This window comes from Mastigoproctus giganteus, chromosome 7, assembly GCF_048544385.1.
Source record: "Mastigoproctus giganteus isolate SK-2022 chromosome 7, ASM4854438v1, whole genome shotgun sequence".
NCBI lineage: Eukaryota > Metazoa > Arthropoda > Arachnida > Uropygi > Thelyphonidae > Mastigoproctus > Mastigoproctus giganteus.
In genome coordinates this window covers 71,066,416-71,088,181 of record NC_143581.1, presented here as the reverse complement: position 1 = coordinate 71,088,181, position 21,766 = coordinate 71,066,416, and the positions used below count along the sequence as shown (strand labels likewise).

General features: G+C 36.4%; 1 protein-coding gene across 5 annotated transcripts in view; it reads right to left on the bottom strand.

Annotated features, from left to right (window-relative positions):
• The window catches only part of LOC150082988 (uncharacterized), a 1,785,507-nt gene that overhangs the window by 1,259,981 nt on the left and 503,760 nt on the right, over positions 1–21,766 (bottom strand). For 4 of the 5 annotated variants that reach the window (XM_090377722.1, XM_090377724.1, XM_090377725.1 and 1 more), the window contains exons 27-28: positions 18,026–18,190; positions 8,846–9,042 (exon numbers count right to left, since the gene is read on the bottom strand). In XM_090377722.1, coding sequence (XP_090233848.1) covers positions 8,846–9,042; positions 18,026–18,190 — 362 coding nt within the window. The remainder of the gene's footprint in view (positions 1–8,845; positions 9,043–18,025; positions 18,191–21,766) is intronic. The other variant, XM_090377726.1, reaches the window with a different exon arrangement.

Genomic DNA, 21,766 nt, shown 5'->3' with positions numbered 1-21,766 from the left:
AGAAAAATACATGGGATACATATAAAATAACAGGTGATACAGAAGCCTATGACAGATATAAGCTGGTCTGTTACCAAGTCACTAAGGAGGTTAGGTAAACGAAGACAGATTACGAGAAATCTTTGGCAAAGTTGCAAAGAAAAACAGCAAAGAGTTCTTTACTTATGTAGACTCTAGAAGGAAAGGAAAGGAATGAATCAGATTGGTCCACTTGATATCGATGGTTCAACTGTTGACAATTCTGCTTAGGTTGCTAAGAAACTACATGAATATTTTGCATCTACATTCACACGAGGAGTTATTCAATGAGGGGAGTCCCAGAAGTTTATCGAACTCTGGAACAGGGAGCTAAGTGATTTTGTAATAACTGAGAGCAAAGTGGAGGAGAAATTGTTGAAGGTAAACATAAGAAAGGCATCAGGGGTGGATGGAATCTATCCAGTTATATTAAAGGAGGCAGCAAAGGAAGTAAGCAAACCCTTAGCCATAATTATGAGAGCTTCCTTGGACTCAGAGGAGGTACCCATGGACTGGAGATGTGCAAATGTAACCCCAATCTATAAAGGAGGATCAAAGGAAGACACAGGTATTAAACTAATAACCTGTTAGTTTAACTTCTGTTCCGGGGAAATTAATGGAGGCAATGGTTAAAGAAGCAATGCAGGATCATCTAGACAAGATTTCAGTTATAGCTCGGACACAGCATGGATTTGTTAAGGGGAAGTCTTGTCTGACCAATTTGATTGGATACTATGATGTAGTCACAAAAGAACTGAATGCGAAGAATAATTTTGATATCATATATTTGCATCTTAGAAAGGCCTTTGATACTGTTGCACATGAAAGACTGCTGCACAAATTAGAACAGTGTGGCATTGGAGGAAAATTGCTGCTATGGATAAAGGGATAGTTGAGTGGGAGAAAACAGAGAGGGGTAATCAATGGGCACTGCTCTTCGTGGACTAATGTTATTAGTGGAGACCCTCAAGGTTCAATGTTGGGTCCATTGTTGTTTTCTGTATTTTTAAATGATATTGATGATGGTATATCAGACTTAATGTCCAAGTTTACAGACGATACAAAGGTTGGCAAGGTTGTTAATGACACTAATGACAGTACGCTGCTGCAACAGGATCTAGAAAAGTTGAGCAGATGGGCTGAGAGGTGGCAAATGAAGTTTAACATTAACAAATGTAAAGTATTACTTATACCCCCAGGGGCTCACATCTGGTGAGTATGGGCTTGGCATACCCAGGGTCCTCAGCTGGATATCATCATTCTTCTCTTTCTTGGTGAGTCCCTTCTATTTCTGACCCCACCCCTCTCTCTCTCTCTCTCAGGGGTAACTCAGAATTTTTTTTTTTTTTTTTTTGGCTGGTGCAGCAAAAGCCTCAGGCTTCCTTGCACCATATGGCTAATTATAATAATAATAATAATATGGGAAGCAGTAACCCCAGAGTAACATATCAACTCTGTGGTACTACACTCAGGGAGGTGGAGAATGAAAAGGACCCGGGGTAATTGTGCAGGCAGATATGAAGTTTTCTGAGCAGTGCAGACGGTCATGGTGTCTTGTAAGTGATATACAGGAATTTTTCTAGCAGTGATAAGGAGGCGATTATCCCCTTGTATAAGACAATGATGGTCAGGCGACACCTTGAGTACTGTATACAGGTCTGGAGGCCTCGTTTTAAGAAGGCAATAGATATGTTGGAACGAGTACAGAGAATTGCAACAAGATTAGTGAACGGAACAAAAGGTTTTCATTTTCACTTTTATTTGCTCTTACGAAGAAAGGCTTAAGTTTTGCAAATTACTCTGTTTGGAGACTATGCACTTGTGAGGTGATCTGATTGAGGTGTATAAACCTTGAATGGTTTGAGCATGCTCAATGCTGATGGGATTCTTCCTCTTGCTCAGAATAATCACCTGAGAGGGCATAAATTAAAATTGAGGAAAGACAGTTGTAGGATAGATGTGTGGAAGTTTGCCTTTAGCCAGCGGGTGGTTGACTGCTGGAACAAACTTCCATCTGTTACTAGCTTAAATAGATTCACGGCAGTACTTGACAAACATTTGGAACGAGTGGATGGGTGAAATAAGGGTGGGTTTTTTTTTTTTTTTTTTTGGCTGACTCTATATAATCTTGCTTTCTTGCATCATATGCCTTTGCTAATGCTATCTCTGAGAATACAAATGGCAAGAATTAAATACGAAGTCCACACAGAAAGCCCTCTAGCTACTGCCCCTCAATCTCACAAAAATTGTCCATGAAGGAGCATCGAGGTCATAAGGATAACTGGTTTAATTCACAGACAAAATATGCCTTTTGTAAAAAGCAAAGACTTTACAGAAAGTGGCTAAAGACAGGCCATCCTAATGGACACATACAGTACAAAAAAGAGTGTGCTCACTTCATAAAGCTGAAAAGACAAGCACATTATGCAGCTGTATTTTCAAAGCTCAAAGTGGGAAAAAGGATATTTTAGATTTTTTAGCATTTAGCATTAGTTGAGGCATATGAAGGCAAGCGTATACAGCATCAACCAAAAAAAAAAACCCTTCCCATTTCACCCATCTGGTCACTCAAAATGTTTGTCTATTTCAGCCTTAAATTTATTTAAGCTATCAACTTCCGCAACGACAGATGGAAGTCTGTTCCAGCAATCAACTACCCGTTGGCTAAAGCCAAACTTCCGCACATCTATTCTACAACTGTCTTTCCTCAATTTGAGGCTATGCCCCCCCCCCCCGATTCTTAGTCTGAGCAAGTGGAAGTATCCCATCAGCATTGAGCCTGCTCCAACGATTCAAGGCCCTATACGCCTCAATCAGATCACCTCGCATGAGCCTAGTTTCCACATACTGCAACTTGCAGAACTTATTGCCTTTCTTCATAATCACACCCCTTTGTTCCTCTCACCAATCTTGTTACCCTTCTCTGTACTCATTCTAGCAACTCTATACCTGTATATAGTACTCAAGGTTTAGCCTGACCATTGCCTTATACAAAAGGATAATCACCTCCTTGTCTCTGCTAGCAAAATTCCTATATATCATTGACAAAACTCCATGAAGTTCTCTAAGCACTGCTTAGAGAACTTCATATCTGACTGCACAATTACCCCCAGGTCTTTTTCATTTTCCACCTCCCTGAGTGTGCACCTCTCTTTTTCATTCTCCATCTACCACAGAGTTGGTACGTTTCTCTAGGGTTTCTGCTACCCATATGCAGTACTTTGCATTTGTCAATGTTAAACTTCAGTTGTCACTTCTCAGCCCATCTACCTAACTTTTCTAGATCCTGTTGCAGTAGCATACTGTGTTTAGTGTTATTTACAACCCTGCCAGCCTTTGTGTCATCTGCAAACTTGGACATTAAGCCTGATATACCTTCATCGAGGATTGTTAGACATTTGGACAAACTTCCATGCCCAACCAATCAGCAATCGAAGAAAACAGGAAGAGAATAACTGACCCCCTTCACTGACTCACAAAAAAAGAAGAACCCATCTCAAACTTACTAAGAAATACACCTCTAACAATCATCACAATTACCAAAGAAAACCTCGTGAAAACCATAAATGAGAGTGATTTGGTTTTTAGGAGCATTAGCAACTAAGGCCATATTGCTCCGGGATATGCGGGGGTCATTCCCAGACCTTTTCCGCATCCTCCGTATTTGGTGGTGACGGGCTCGAACCCCGGTTTAATCAAGAAGCGTGTGCTACGCACTGCTGCTCCTTCCCACCTGGCTACGGAGGCGCCTAACCATAAATGAACTTACTAGTAAAGCAAATTGTTTGTCCTGATAACTTCCCTCTTATCCTTGCAAAAATCAGCAGCCCTTCTATTATTGAGTTGTTGCATCACACCTTCAATGAAATCATTCAAAAAGGTACACTCCCCAGTATATGGAACAACTACATAGTTAGGCCCATTCCCAAAATAAAGAAATCAATAAATGCCAAAGACTACAGACCCATAGCCATAAGTTGCACCCTCTTGAAGATTTTTGAGAAGATCCTTCTCTCAGCCAAACACTGCTTCAGGCATCATCCTCTTCACCGGCACTCTATTTTATCTGGAAAATCAACTGTCACAAATCTCCTTGAGACCCTTTTCCAGATGCAGAAAGCTCTCAACAATAAGGAACAGTTCAATATTATCTTCTTTGATATATCCGCAGCTTTTGACAATATCTCTATAATGGCTGTGGAACAAATTCTATCCGACCACTTCAAAATACAAGGCAATCTCCTGAAGATTTTATGTAACATTTTGAAGAAAAGATGCCTCATAATCTCTCATGACAATTTTATTGCCCATTACTCCATTTCACAGAGGCATTCTCTCCTCACTTTTATTTGCTGCACCTCTTTAACCATTTTTTGCATCCCGTAAAGCCAATTTTATTACATACACTGACTGAAATTCTCTGGCAAATCTAAAGATCTACAAGTTAAGCAAACAAATCAACAAGCCAATGACACAATAAGTGAACTGGAGTATTACCTCAACTGCATTGGACTACATTTAAACGAAAGCAAATCTGCCCAGATGGCAATTACAAAGAAAAGAAAATGAGCAGGAACAAAATCTCTATGCTGGTAAGTGGATGCAAAGTTTGAAAGGTTAACATTTCTTCACAGATTTGATCCTCTACCCCACCGAGCAACCTGAAAGCTTTTCTCAGTATTGAATACTGGCTCTTGAGATGGCTGAACGGGATCTTGAATAACCCATTTACTATCTCTAGAGCCATCCTACTTTCCAATCTCCTTATACCTCCCTGGAAACAGACAATTAACACAAGAAACATTTTCACTTTAGCCCAACTGCTAACAGGAAGATTAGATGCTCCCAGCATTGATGGTTTATTTCACTCTCATTGAGAAATCCCCCCAAGAATGCTGAAACAAGATATCCTCTTCAGAGCAACTTAAAAAACCTGTACAGCCTAAGTTGCTTTTTTTTTCCAGCAAACATGATAGAACTCTTTAATCAACTAAGAACTGAACCGGAGTTGTTGTTGTTGTTATTTTGGTTTTTAGGAGCATTAGCAACTAAGGCCATATTGCTCCGGTGCAGTGGTCATTCCCTGACCTTTCCGCATCCTCCGTATTTGGTGGTGACGGGCTCGAACCCCGGTCTAATCAAGAAGCGTGTGCTACGCACTGCTGCTCCTTCCCACCTGGCTATGGAGGCGCCACTGAACCGGAAAAGCTCTGTAATGACAATGCCTACAGATTGCAGGTCTTTGCCGACTCCTATTGTCTTGTGCAACTTTAGTGCACAGCCACTAGGCTCAAAAGGGCACTAGGCACATCTCCCGTCTGAGGTCCCCATGGACTGGAGATGTGCAAATGTATCCCCAATTCAAAAAGAGGGATCGAAGGGTGGCACAAGTAATTACAGACCAGTTAGTTTAACTTCTGTTCAGGGGAAAATAATGGACTCACTGGTTAAAGATGCATTGCAGGATCATTTAGACAAGACTGCAGCAATAATTCAGACACAGCATGGGATTGTTAAGGGAAAGTCTTGTCTGACAAATTTGATAGGATATTATGATGGGGTTACAAAGGAACTGGATGCAAAAAATAATTTTGATATCATATATTTGAATTTCAGGAAAGCTTTTGACACTGTTGCACATGGAAGACTATTGTACAAATTGGAGCAGAATGGTATTAAGGGTAAGTTGCTACAATGGATAAAAGGATGGTTGAGTGGGCGAAGACAGAGGGTGGTAATTAATGGGTGCTGCTCTTTGTGGACTAGTGTTATTAGTGGAGTCCCACAGGGTTCAGTGTTGGGTCCACTGTTGTTTTGTATATTTATCAATGATATTGATGAAGGTATATCAGGCTTAGTGTCGAAGTTTGCAGATGATACAAAGGTTGGCAGGGTTGTTAATGATAGTAATGGCAGTGTGCTACTGCAACAGGATCTAGATAATTTGGGCAGATGGGCTAAGAAGTGTCAACTGAAGTTTAACCTTGACAAATGCAAAGTACTGCATATGGGTAGAAGTAACCCCAGAGAAACATACCAGCTGTGTGGTACTACACTTAAGGTGGTAGAAAATGAAAGGCCTTGAATGGGTTGAGCACGCTGAATTCTGATGGGATCCTTCCACTTGTTCAGATTACGAACCTAAGGGGGCATAAATTCAAATTAAGAAAAGACAGATGAAGAATAGATGTGTGGAAATTTGCCTTTAGCCAGTGGGTGGTTAACTGCTGGATCAAACTTCCATCTGTCATTGTGGAAGTTGATAGGTTAAATAAATTTAAGGAGGAACTGGACAGGCATTTGGAGGGAATTGTGTGATTTTTTTTTGGCTGATGCTGCATAAGCTCATACACTTGCTTTCTTGCATCACATGCCACTACTACTACTACTACTAAAACTACATTTAATTTTGATCCCTTTTAACTATATCTTCTCATTATTCTAAATGTTAACCTAAGATGTCAAAATTTAAAATATTCTAATATAAAATCATAATTACACATGTATTTCAAAATTTTGTATTCAACCTTTCAGGGTGAATGTCCCATGGACTTTGTAACTTTTTTGCTCATGGGGTCTGCTTTACACCTTAGAATAACCTACACCCTTCTAGCCAATGGCTGTCCCATTGGCTAGAAATGGGTGTCTCTTCAACAGAGAAATAAATTGATAATAATAATAATAACAGTGGAATTTACTGAATTCTAGCTGCAAGGCTTCAACATGCAGTTAAAGACATGTTACCTATGCATGTTTTAACATTCTTACATAATCCCTTTGCTTGTTCTAATTTGATTGGTCTTTATGAAGAAACCATACAGTCACAATCCAGAAGCATGGAGATCATTTTCATAGACAATTCAATTAAAAGACTGAGAGCTGTGTTTCTTCAAAATGGAAATATACACCCTTAAATTTCTATGCACATGGTGTTCATACATTCAAAACCACAGAAAGTGAAACATGTGGTAGAGATGATCAAGTCTGACTAGTATAAATGGGAAGAAACAATATCCTTTGGTTCCAAGAGACAAAAATCTTGCTTCCCACTGCTCCAAATCAAGCTGGGACTGTTAAAACAATTTGTTAAAACGCTGGATCCTCAAGGTGACATATACAGTTTATGTTTCCATAATTGTCTGATGCAAAAGTGAAATGTGGCATATTTATTGGCCCACAAGTTAAGCAAATGGCAATAGCAAATGTTCAGCAAATACAAGAAGTAGAAAACACAATGACTGATGCAAGCAAAATGCTGGATAGTTGTTTTTAGTGAGTAGCTCTCTTCATAAAATTAAACAATTAATTAAACTTGATAATCTAAATTAAAATTAAATAACTAGCTGAAAAGTTTTTGTTGAAAATTAAGGAAAAATGGATGCAGATTGTTAACCAAGCTCCATTATTTAACTTCTCACCTGGATTTTTTTTTTTTTTTTTTTTTCAGATCAAATTGGAACAATGTCAGTGTAGAGTGAGAGAAAGATTTCACCAGAGCCTACAGTCAATTAAAAAGAGGTTCCAAGGCGAGTGCGATGAAGAGATGAAGCTATGATGGACAACTATATCTGATTATGATCACAATGACTTAAAAAAGGAGAGTGTTAATGAAATTTAATCAATTTTACAGGATTTTTTTTGATTAACTCAAGGAAAGTTTCTAGTTTTTAGTCCGTGATTTTTTTTTGGTATTTTGTTTGCCTGTAGCAAAGATTAATACTCTATCTGTATAGCAGTTAAACATCATTAATAACTCTCATATAGTATTATTGTATTTTTCTTTCATTTCTGGGCAAATCATTTATGCTATGCACATATTAAGGTTGTATTTGAAATCAGCCTACCCATATTCATAAAAAAGAATGCTGATAAATAGAACCTTCTAACTATTTGTTAGTGGTGTTATGAAAGAACCCATATGATCACTATGTGCCAAAAAGCAATTAAATTATGCAAGAGTGTGTTCAGGTGACACCACTAACATGTCACCCTCTTGCAGAAATAATCCTCCTTCCTCCCAAGGTGAACTTTAGAATAGATATAAAAAACAAATGAACAACTTTCTTTAAAAGAATTAGAACTATTTGTATGATTCCATTGAAGTGAAAGTATACTCCTTTGTAAGGTAAAGCCCACCATCAGAAATTATAGAAATGACATTATTACCTCTGACCTCAGAGATGCATATATTCACATTGCATCTAAAGAGATTTCATTGTTAGACGTACACTTCTTACTGCTCACAAAAGATATAAAGGTTTTGAAAGAACTGATGTTGTTGTTGTTGTTATTTGGTTTTTAGGAGCATTAGCAACTAAGGCCATATTGCTCCGGGATATGCAGTGGTCATTCCCTGACCTTTCCGCATCCTCCGTATTTGGTGGTGACGGGCTCGAACCCCGGTCTAATCAAGAAGCGTGTACTACGCACTGCTGCTCCTTCCCACCTGGCTACGGACGCGCCTTTGAAAGAACTGAACATAAATACTTCACAAAGGGAAGGTTTAAAAAACTATGCAGTAATTTTTACTCCACTTGCTTGCCAATGGGTTAGTAAAGGCATATATACAAGATTCATAGAGCACTTACAAAATTTCCAATTAAAAAAAAAAAAAAAACACTCATGTAAGCCTTTGCAAAGCATTTATGTGAAAAGAGAATGACATCTGGGTAGAATGGTTTGGTACTTTAATAGATACTTAAATAATTCTAGCCACATTAGTAAATGGGATCCCAAATAATTAAAAAATAACATACAATAGTATTTATAAATATTTGTGAAATACTGTACATTATCAGGTTTTACGAGTCGGTACAGTAAGTATTACCTGCTAATATTAAATCGAGCAATATGTCTGTCTAACAGAGCTGTCCATGCTGTAGCATTTGCTAAGGGAGACTGCAGATGTATCTTGCCTTTTTTATCTGACATCATGTCATAAATCCTGTCCATTAACATACCAATGTTAGTTAAAAAACTTCTTATCTGCACTCGAGGCTCAGATGGTAACTCAAGAAGTTCATCCTGAAGAAAATAAAATAGATATGTATTCTATATATTCTTATATATATATATATATAAGTTAGTAGTCATGAAGGGCAATGTGCTAACGTTACTTTATTAGTAACGCTAGTTATGGAGAACAAAGGGCGAACGGAACTGTGATCGCTATCATGGTGAACTTATTTTACAGGTGAAATTATTTTAACTGAACAAACCTTACCTACTTTTCACATATACCATGTGGAGTGTGTATTTCATAGCAGAAACAGAGGCTATACCCACTTATTGCCATTTCCTCCTTTGATTTCGGCAGCTGGCCCTCGAAAAAGGTGCTGAAATCACAGGACGAACAGCACTAAGTTATTCTTATTAATTCTAATTATTCCTTATTACTTCTCCTTTATCTTATCTCCCTTCTTTGTTCACCATGCTAGCGATCACAGTTCCGGTCGCCCTTTGTTCTCCATAACTAGCGTTACTAGTAACTTAACGTAACGTTAGTATATTGTCCTTCACGACTACTAACTTATGTAGAAATTATGGTTGTTGGGTACTTTCTGCATAGTCCCAGGTCCATAATCCATTATTATTATTTTATTTTTTTTATTTCTATTATTAATAATATCTTAAACTGTTGCTTCCTTTAAAACATATATATATATATATATATATATATATATATATATACATATATATATAAATAATCCATTATGAAATATGAAATAATGGAATGAATGTAAAAGGTATATCAGATCAGATTAATGTCATCAATTATAGATTAAACATTACATCAATCTGTAATCTAATTACTACTGTAAGAGTGTAATTAGTACCATATAGGTACTCAAAGTGTGTTAAAACTTTAGCATAAAAGTACTAGGTGGGGCCATTAGGCCAAAAGAACCTATAAAGACTAAGATAGCCATTGCTGGTTTACTTCTTTATACCCTTGAAATAAACATATAATTAGCAATAAAATAAAATATAGAATAAAATAAAATAATGATTATATGGCTAAATATTGATAATTGGATACATTGAATGGCATTTTATCGAGGGCTAATACCATTCAATATATCCAATCAAAAATCAGCAAAGCTATCTGTTTCTGATTATTAACTGCCTGTTTAACTAGGTCCAAATAATAAACAAAGGCAATTTACACTTATATTTAAATTTAACAGCAAACAGGCAAGATAACAGCTAGCCCAAATATAGATACTATTTAAGCATAGATAGTATCTATATGCTCTTGATAGTATCTATAGCTCTTGATAAAGTGCCATTCAATGTATCCAATTATCAAAAATTACCACATAATCATTATTTTATTTTATTATATTTTATACTTTATTTTATTCTATTTTATATTTCATTTTATTGTTAATCATATGTTTATTTCTAGAGTATAGAAATAAACATATAATTAACATCTTAGTCTTTATAGGTTCTTTTGTCCTAATGGCCCGCCTAGTACTTTTATGCTAAAGTTTTAACACATTTTGAGTATCTAAATGGTACTAATTACACTCTTACAGTAGTAATTATATATATATAGAAGCAATATAAAAAAAAAAAAAAAAAAAAAATATTTGGACAGTCTCATATATATAAGTTATGAATTAAAAAAAATAAATAAACCAAGTAAAGGTGAGTATTTCGCAGTTTCACTATTTAAAGATGATCAAATTAAAAAATTAATTTATTTATTTTTTAATAAAAAAATTTTTTAGCATTGTATAAAACTACTTCGTAACTTTATATTTTATTATGCATTCAGATCACAAATAAATAAAATTGGAATTATATAAAATTACTTCATACTAGAAAACAATTTTTTTTATATAAAATGGTATACACTACATGTATTTTTCAATGATGAGTTAAAAAATCACATTACATTTCTTCTAGCACTCATAGTGCTAGAAGAAATGTAATGTGATTTTTTAACTCATTATGCAAGAGGATTGACTATGAGGATTGACTGAAAAGTAAAGCCCCTTAGATCATAACCCTTAACAGTATATGACACCAAATTTCTACAATGACAGGAACACATAATTATTAATCATTTCCTCTTCTAATTCATCTTTTCTATAACTTATGGCAGTGATCTGTGGTGCCCAAACATGTTAGACCTATGGGGACTGGAGATGAATCTTGGATTTAATTTTATGACACAGAAAACAAGAGACAGCCCAAGGAATTTCACAATAAGTTTTTGGAACTCTATGGGCATTACCCACAAAAAACTTTTGGATAAGAGGACAACAATCAATTCAAACATGCAAACCAGTACACCAAGACAAGCTAAAAAATCAAAATACTCTTGCTTCAACGTGACAACATGTTATCATGCTGCAGCCATTTACACCTTTAATATTTTAACCATTTATATTTTTAATATCTTAATAATTATTGTAAATAAATTTACAATAATTTTAGTATGACAAACAAATATGAACTAGTGTACTTTGTGCATGCGCCAATAAGTATAATGTGGTGCATGACTAAGTTAGGCTCAACCTCTTTTAATATTACACATTTACTCATCACACATATTACTCACTTTAACATAATAATGAATATTCTGTGTAATGAGTAATATGGGGAATACATTTTCATCATTTGTAATAAAAGAAAGGGCCCTGTTATCAGTTTAGCTGATTAATTTCTTATTAGCATAGGCACATGATGCATGACAGCAAACTTATTTAGCATCAGCCAAAAAAAAAAAAAAAAAAACCCCTTATTTTGACCATCCACTCACTCCAAATGTTTCTCAAGTTCTGCCTTGATTCTATTTAAGCTATCAACTCCTACAACGACAGATGGAAGTTTGTTCCAGCAATCAACCACCCGCTGGCTAAAGGCAAACTTCCGCACATCTATCCTACAACTGTCTTTCCTCAATTTGAATTTATGCCCTCTCAGGCGATTATTCTGAGCAAGTGGAAGAATCCCATCTGTATTGAACATGCTCAAACTATTCAAGGCTTTAAACACCTCAATCAGATCACCTTGCAGGTGCCTAGTCTCCAGACAACGTAATTTGCAAATCTTAAGCCTTTCTTCATAAGAGCAACCTTTTGTTCCATTCACTAATCTTGTTGCCTTTCTCTGTACTCATTCCAAAATCTCTACATCCTTCTTAAAATGAGGACTCCAGACCTGTATACAGTACTCAAGGTGTGGTCTGACCATTGCCTTATACAAGGGGATAATCACCTCCTCACCTCCTTTGATATCATAAATATATGATATCAAAAAATAATTTTGATATCATATATTTCGATTTCAGGAAAGCTTTTGACACTGTTGCACATGGAAGACTATTGTACAAATTGGAGCAGAATGGTATTAAGGGTAATTTGCTACAATGGATAAAAGGATGGTTAAGTGGGAGAAGACAGAGGGTGGTAATCAATGGGTGCTGCTCTTCTTGGACTAATGTTATTAGTGGAGTCCCACAGGGTTCGGTGTTAGGTCCACTGTTGTTTTGTATATTTATCAATGATATTGATGAAAATATATCAGGCTTAATGTCGAAGTTTGCAGATGATACAAAGGTTGACAGGGTTGTTAATGACAGTAATGACAGTGTGCTATTGCAACAGGATCTAGATAATTTGGGCAGATGGGTTAAGAAGTGTCAACCGAAGTTTAACCTTGACAAATGCAAAGTACTGCATATGGGTAGAAGTAACCCCAGAGAAACATACCAACTGTGTGGTACTACACTTAAGGTGGTAGAAAATGAAAAAGACCTGGGAGTAATTGTGCAGTCAGATATGAAGTTTTCTGAGTAATGCAGACAGGCTGCCAGGTCATGGGGTTTTGTCAATGATATATAGGAATTTTGCTAGCAGGGAAAAGGAGGTGATTATCCCTCTGTATAAGGCAATGGTCAGGCCACGCCTTGAGTACTGCATACAGGTCTGGAGGCCTCATTTTAGGAAGGATGTAGATTTACTTGAGTGTGTACAGAGAAGGGCAACAAGACTGGTGAGGGGAATGAAGGGATCCTCTTACCAAGAGAGGCTTAAGTTCTCCAAATTGCAGTGGCTGGAGACGGCACCTGCGCGGTGATCTGATTGAGGTATATAAGGCCTTGAATGGGTTGAGCATGCTGAATTCTGATGGGATCCTTCTACTTGTTCAGATTACGAACCTAAGGGGGCATAAATTCAAATTAAGAAAAGACAGATGTAGAATAGATGTGTGGAAATTTGCCTTTAGCCAGCGGGTGGTTAATTGCTGGAACAAACTTCCATCTGTCGTTGTGGAAGTTAATAAGTTGAATAAATTTTAGGAAGAACTGGACAAGCATTTGGAGGAAATGGTGTGATTTTTTTTTTTTTTTTTTTTGCCTCATGCTGCATAAGCTCATACACTTGCTTTCTTGCATCACATGCCACTATTACTACTACTACTACTACCCCTGCTAGAAAAGTCCCTGTATATCATTGACAAGACACTATGAGCTACACTTGCAGACCATCTGTACTGCTCAGAAAACTTTATATCTGCCTGCACAATTACCCCAGATCCTTTTCATTCTCTACCACTGTCAGGGTGGTACCACAGAGTTGATACATTACTCTGGGATTACTACTTCCCATATGTAGTACTTTACATTTGTCAATGTTAAACTTCATTTGCCACCTCTCAGCCCATCTGCTCAACTTTTCTAGATCCTGTTGCAACAGTGTACTGTCATTAGTGTCATTAACAACCCTGCCAACCTTTGTATCGTCTGCAAACTTGGACATTAAGCCTGATATACCATCATCAATATCATTTATAAAAACAGAAAACAACAATCAACCAAACACTGAACCGTGAGGGACTCCACTAATAACATTAGTCCACAAAGAGCAGTGTCCTTTGATTACCACTCTCTGTCTTCTCCCACTCAACAATCACTTTATCCATAAGAGCAATTTGCCTCCAATGCCTCACTGCTCCAATTTGTGCAGCAGTCTTCCATGTGCAACAGTATCAAAGGCTTTTCTAAGATCAAAATATATGATACCAAAGTTATTCTTTGCATCCAGTTCCTTTGTGACTACATCATAGTATCCAATCAAATTAGTCAGACAAGACTTCCCCTTACAAACCCATGCTGTGTCCGAGCTATAACTGAAGTCTTGCCTAGATCCTGCAATGCTTCTTTAACCAGTGGTTCCATTAATTTCCCTGGAACAGAAGTTAAACTAACACATCTGTAATTACCTGTGTCTCCCTTTGATCCTCCTTTGTGAATCGGGGTCACATTTGCACATCTCCAGTCCATGGGTACTTTCCCTGAGTCCAGGGAAGCTCTCATAATTATGGCTAATGGTTTGCTTACTTCCTTTACTGCCTCCTTTAATATAACTGAATAGATTCCATCCATCCCATTTGCCTCTCTTGTGTTTATCTTCAACAATTTCACCAGAGTTGAATACACCTCTGGCATTTCACTCCCTGAATAACTAATCATGTGTGAATGTTGATGCAAAATATTCTTTTAGTTTGTTAGCTGTCTGAGCAGGATCATCAACAGTTGAACCATCGATATCAAGTGGACCAATCTGATTCCTTCCTTCTAGAGTTTACATAAGTAAAGAACTCTTTGCTGTTTTTCTTTTCATCCTTTGCCAAAGATTTCCCGTAATCTGCCTTCGCCTGCCTAACCTTCTTTGTAACTTGGTTACAGACCAGCTTATATCTATCATAGGCTTCGGGGTCACATGTTAATTTATATGTATCCCATGCATTTTTCTTCTCTGTCACATGTCTAATTAGTTCATCTGACATCCATTTAGGCCTAATCTTGAACAATATTTCATTGTTGGTATGAAAAGCTTATAGCTTCCAAGATTAATTCTTTGAATGCTTCTCATTTTGAACCAACAGATGATGTTACCATCATCTGTTGATGTTGGTAACATCATCTGTTGGTTCCACCGTATAGAATTTAAATACGGTCTCAGGCCACTGTAGTCACCTTTACGAAGGCAAACTGTGTTCACTGCCCCCTAGTGGTTCCTTTATCTGCAGATTCTTGATGCATGAAGAATCATTACTGATAATCAGATCAAGAGTATTACTTCCTCTAGTTGCCTCTTGAACATGCTGCTGTAGAAAACAATCACCCAATAAATCCACAAAAGCCTTGCTAGTGTGTGAGTGACGAAACCACAAATTCCCATCAATATCTGGGAAATTAAAATCCCCCAATATAAGACACTCTAATTACTGGCCCACTGTATTTCTCTTCACAATTGCACATTATACTAAAAAATGAATAGCAAATGCTTAGAAAACGGTACTCATCTTGTATAAATCTGCAATAATTTTTTTTTTTTTTTTTTTTTGATAGATGGTGGTTAAATTTAGGTTGGAAGAAGCATTAAAAAGAACTAAGGCGAGGAATGGGGTGAAAATATTTTAAACAGATTTTAAAATGAGCGCAAGGAAGCAGAAATGCAGATCTCCAATCCTTGGTTCTCATAAAGAGGTTAAAAGACGTAAATGAAAAAAAAAAAAAAAAAAAGAGGGAAGACGTTTGGTGCCAATAGTCGTTACGAAGGACTTTCGAGAGTAAACCGTCATCAGTTGGCAAATGGAAGAGAAGTGAGCGCGTGTTGTATTTAAAGTTTATCTAAACTCCCATGATGCTCTTTTTGACACGTGGGAACTATAGCTGCGAGAGGTTCCAAGCCGGTGAAAGGTTGAAGGGAAGTTTAGCATTAATAATGTTGAGATCAGAATGGTGTCGGTACCATTCGATGGTGAGGGCTTTATATTGAAGAATTCTGTAGCTCGATCTAAGTTTAATAATAGTGATGGCAGAGTCAACAAGGGGGGTGTGGTTGTGGGTGTGAGCATGGGTTGTTAACTCAGTGCAGGTTTGACTTGTCTTGAAACTGTTGAAGTGGTAGTATGCGCGGGTATTGGAAGTTGTGGAGGAACCAAATTTGGTGGTAGTGCTGCCGATGTAACAGGTGTCGCAATTCGGTTGGCATTTTATGAGATATATTAAGTTATTGAGATCATTGATGGGATATTTGTGTGTATCTTTATAAGAATTAAATAGGGAACCTAGTTTATTGTAAGTGGAGAAGGTGAGGGAGATGTCGGTATCTTTGAATGTACGTCGGAATTGTGCTGCGAGTTCACTATGGTAAGGGAGAACTATGCGAGTATTTGTCTTGTGACAGTGTCTGGTGGGGTTACTAATACTGTTTTTAATGGTGGATATTGTGTGTTGGATGAGTACATGAGTAAATTCATAGCCAGGAGCTAACCCCTTCAACTCATCCAACACACAATATTCAGTTTATACGAATCATTTCATGATTCGTATAAACTGAATTTATATTTTCAGCTATATAAAATACACTATACATAAAAAAATACATACTACTTTCTAGCAATAAAATTACAAGAATTCAACTATAATAAATTTAATGTTAATGAGTAGGGAACTTATTAGAATATGTATTTCTAATTAAACCTTAATATCAAAGAACTTAAACCATATATAAAAGTACTTCCCCCCCAAATAATAATAAATACAACTTTTACAACAAAATACAGTTGTGTTTCAATTAATACAAAAGTTACAGGAGGAGGCTGCTATAAAGTAAATGATTAATTCAGAATTTAACTGACAATATGATGAATATAATTTTAAAATACATTTGTCCCCTGCTAATAGTGCAGTTCACTGAAAACTCACTCACATTTCCAATCGACATTCACAGTGCTTGCCTTCATAGTAATAATTTTTAATTTAAATTGATTTTTAACTTTCTACAGCTAAATTTGAAATTCTGTAAAGCATTTCTAATTTATGACAATGAGAAATTTTGAAAGTTATCTGTTTACTGATCAAAAGTCATTTTTCATGTCTTTGAGCAATTTACATTTGTATTATTGTAGCTATTTGTACTGGGATAAGTTTCCTGCATCTATAGCTGTAAAACTTTGGTGTGTCATATGGCTCCATTCCTTGCATATTACAAAGATGTACACTTTATACATCCTCCTGCCCAGCAGTATTATTGAAAAGGGTGCACCCACTTGGGAAGGGGGAAAGACTAATTAACTGAAGTTTTTGAAGTGTTGTTCATAAACTTCTCTTTAGAAACTGCTGTTTCTTAAGATAGAGTTGCTTTTAGCTGAAATCAACTGCTGCTTTTGCTTTTAAATTGAAAATAGTACTGCACTGCTCAGCAATACTGTTTTCAGTTTAGTTCTGGCTTGCAGTCATTTCCTGTATATTGTTTATCTGCATAACTGATTTTAGCTTTTAGTTTTCTGTGTATATACTTTCAACTTCTCTCTCTTTTAATAGCCTCAAAAAGATCAGGTGGGTAAGCCAGTGCTAATAATACAAAAAGGATGGAAAGCAATCAGAAAAGCTTTTCATCAGAAGCTAAACTCTCTCTCCATTTTTTACCTCAAAGAGATAAAGTGTATAAGCTGATGAAAATAATGCAAAGAGGGTGGAAAGCAATCAGAAAAGCTTTTCATTGGAAGCTGAACTGAATATTTTAAAAAAAGATTGGATTCAGAAAGCACTAAATTTACACTATATTTAAAGGTTTTTCCAAGCTGAAAATTTATTTATTTATTTACTGATTTAATTATTCAGGTTAACATTAAAATTAACACACCATAAGCTGTTTATTGTAAACCTATAAGAACCTGTAATTTTCAGGTAAGTTTTCTTGCACTTTCTTGAATGTACACTGTATATATGTTTTATTGCATAATTTATGTATTTAAAATTTATAGTTTAAATATGTCCACTACATTTGATATTATTATATAGAGAAATGGCAACTTAAAATTATCCGCACTGGTCATGCCAATTAGTTAAAATTATTTATATTATTTCCTATGGATAAATCTCTCCTGCTGATTCACTTGGCACTCTGTTTTTACAGCCCCAATTAAGAGCACTAAGCAGAATACACCTGTATACTAAAAAAAAATTACACACACTTACTATCCATTCACCAGGCAAATCAGATAATATCAGATTGCAGAATTCTTCCTTTCCTTTTTCAAGTACAGTTTCATTAAAAGTGTCGGGAGGTAAATCAAGATAAGAAGTCACTGGATTATTGCATAATCTACTGGCAACTTCTGAGTCAGTCAATGCATCAACAAGCTGAAACAAAAAAAAAAAAAATTATGCAAATCTCTTCAATTGGTTACATCATGGTGTGTGTGTGTGTGTGTGTGTGTGTGTGTGTGTGTGTGTGTGTGTGTGTGTGTGTGTGTGTGTGTGTGTGTGTGTGTGTGTGTGTGTGCGTGTGTGTGTGTGTGTGTGTGTGTGTGCGCGTGCGCGTATGCGCGCGTGTGTGTGTGTGTGTGCGTGTGTGTGTGGCAAATACTAATTATAAAGGCTCAACGTATCTTGATAACTCAGAGAAAATTTCTGAATTAAGAATTATAGCTGAGACAAAATATAACAAATGTAGTGAATGGATTAACAATTTTATGTTACTCAAGGGCCACACTACTATAGCATATGTCTATTATAGTGATATGAGATAAGAAGACTTCAGAAATATATAGTAACCTTAACCCAGTTTGTACATTGGCATTATTAATATATACATCTCATATTGTGAAATCCTTCACAATGAGTTACCTACTTATACTTAAAATAAGTAATACTTTCCCATTAGAGAAGACTACAGTTAGTTAATTTCAGTTGAGTGCCACCACTCAGACAACACTGTTTAAAAGCTAAATCATCCATTGAATGAAAATAAAAGCGAAAATAAATGTGGGTAAAGATTACTTTCAGGAAAAGTGTATGCATTTTGCACTAGTTCATCAATTTTGATGAAATAAAATCTGAATGATATAGTAGTAGTAGTGACGACATGTGATGCAAGAAAGCATGCGTATGAGCTTATTCAGCATCAGCCAAAAAAAATCACACCATTCCCTCCAAATGCTTGTCCAGTTCCTCCTTAAGTTTATTCAACCTATCAACTTCCACAATGACAGATGGAAGTTTGTTCCAGCAATTAACCACCCGCTGGCTAAAGGCAAATTTCCGCACATCTGTCTTTTCTTAATTTGAATTTATGCCCCCTTAGGTTCGTAATCTGAACAAGTGGAAGGATCCCATCAGAATTCAGCGTGCTCAACCCATTCAAGGCCTTATATACCTCAATCAGATCACCGCGCAGGTGTCTAGTCTCCAGCCACTCCAATTTGCAGAACTTAAGCCTCTCTTGGTAAGAGGATCCCTTCATTCCCCTCACCAATCTTGTTGCCCTTCTCTGTACACGCTCAAGTAAATTTACATCCTTCCTAAAATGAGGCCTCCAGACCTGTAATACATATGTACATATGTAGGTGGGTATTTAAAGGAAAAAGGTTTAAGGCTGCTGATACATCAGTTTGTGATTAATTCTTTTGGTTTTAAAGAAAATTTTATATGACTTGACCTCCAATATTGCAAAAAGTTGGCTAGTGGGCAAACATTAAAAACCAACAGAAGGAGAATATAAAAAGGGCCATTCAATAGCCAAAGATTCACATAATAATAACTTGTAGTTTGAATTTAATTTTATTAAGACTTGGACTTGATTTACTTAGTATAGTAATAGTTTTAGCAATAGATTGCAAGAAAGCCTGAGCCTTTTATTATGCCAGCCAATATAAGAAATAATTAAGTAATAAAAAAAAACAAAAATACATAAATAATAAAATAAAATAAAATACGCTACGTATCTGATTCTCTCCTCACATAAAAGGTGCAAGCTAAAAGTTTCCGGACCAGCCACATGTGGTATAGAATGTGCCATTATATACTGCTGAAACTAATTCATTGTGGGTTAGCGTGGCAAGCTTTGCACCAATAGAATGTTATGCTTTTGTGAAATTGGAATTAAAGTGTGTTTCTGATGAATGTCTTGTGACATTTGTAGCTGAGTAAGATGGCAGACATTAAGGAACAGCAAATTTGCACTGAATTTTGTCATAAACTTGGAAAAATAGCTTCGGAGACTTACACAATGCTTAAATAAGCATTTTGTGATATTTATGCTATAGGTATAACACAAAATTTTGAATTATATTCAAGTTTCCAAGGTGATAAAAGTTCAATTAGGGATTTTGAGTATATCAGGTCATCCATTATCAAGTCAGACTGATCAAAATTTAAAAAAAAACTGCATAAAATCATCCATGATGAAAGACAGCATACGATTAACAATATTAGTGACATTCTATGCTTATATCATACATTACATGCCAACACATTTTAACAGAAAATTTAAACATGAGGCAGAGTGCAACAAAATTTGTACCCCATTTGCTAAGTGATAAACAAAATAGAAACTGGCTTTCTGTGAGCGGGATGAAAGGAAAACTCTTTTTCCAAAGACATAACAGGGGATGAAAGCTGTGGTAGTAGTAGTAGTAGTGGCATGTGATGCAAGAAAGCAAGTGTATGAGCTTATGCAGCATCAGCATATATAGGATCATGTTTATGACAAGAGCAGCAGGCCTCTGAGGTCAACTTTAATTATTGCAGACAAGAATCTAGACAAGACTGCAGGAATAATTCAGACACAGCATGGGTTTGTTAAAGGTAAGACTTGTGAGACCAATTTTATTGGATAATACAATATGGTCACAAAGGAACTGGATGCAAAAAATAATTTTAATATCATATACTTTGATTTCGGCAAAATAATTTGATACTGTTGCACATGGAAAACTACTGTACAAATTGGAGCAGTATCACATTAAGGGCAAGTTGCTATAATGGATAAAAGGACGGTTGAGTGGGAGAAGACAGAGAGTGGTAACCAATGGACACAGCTCTTCATAAATTAATGTTAATAGTGGCATTACCCCAGGGTTCAGTGTTGGGCCCATTGTTGTTTTGTATATTTATCAATGATAGTGATGAATGTATATCAGGTTTAATGTTGAAGTTTCCAAATGATACAAAGGTTGACATGGTAGTTAATGAGAGTAATGACAGTATGCTACTGCAACAGGATCTAGAAAAGTTGGGCAGATGGGCTGAGAAGTGGAAACTGAAGTTTAACATTGACAAATACAAAGTACAGAATATGAGTAGCAGTAACCCCAGAGAATGTACTACACTCAAGGCAGTGGAGAATGAAAAAGATCTGGGAGTAATTGTGCAGTAGATATGAAGTTTTCTGAGCAGTGCAGACAGGCTACCAGAGCAAGTGAAGGGGTCTTGTCAATGATATACAGGAATTTTGCTAGTAGGTATAAGGAGGTGATTATCCCCTTGTATAAGGCAATGGTTAGGTCACACCTAGAGTACAGCATACAGGTCTAGAGGCCTCATTTTAGGAAGGATTTAGATTTACTAGAATGAGTACAGAAAAGGGCAACAAGACTGGTGAGGGGAACAAAGGGGTGCTCTTACCAAGAAAGGCTTAAGTTCTGCAAATTGCAGCATCTGGAGACCAGGCACCTACGAGGTGATCTGGTTGAGATCTTGAATGGTTTGAGCAGACTCAATGCTGTTGGGATTCATCCTCTTCGTCAGATTACAAACCTGAAGGGGCAGAAACACAAATTGAGGAAAGACAGTTGTAGAATATATGTGTGCAGATTTGTCTTTAGCCAGTGGGTAGTTGATTGCTGGGAAAAACTTCTATCCATCATTGTGCAAGTTGACAACTTAAATAAATTCAAGGAAGAAGTGGACAAACTTTTGGGGTGAATGGAAGGGTGG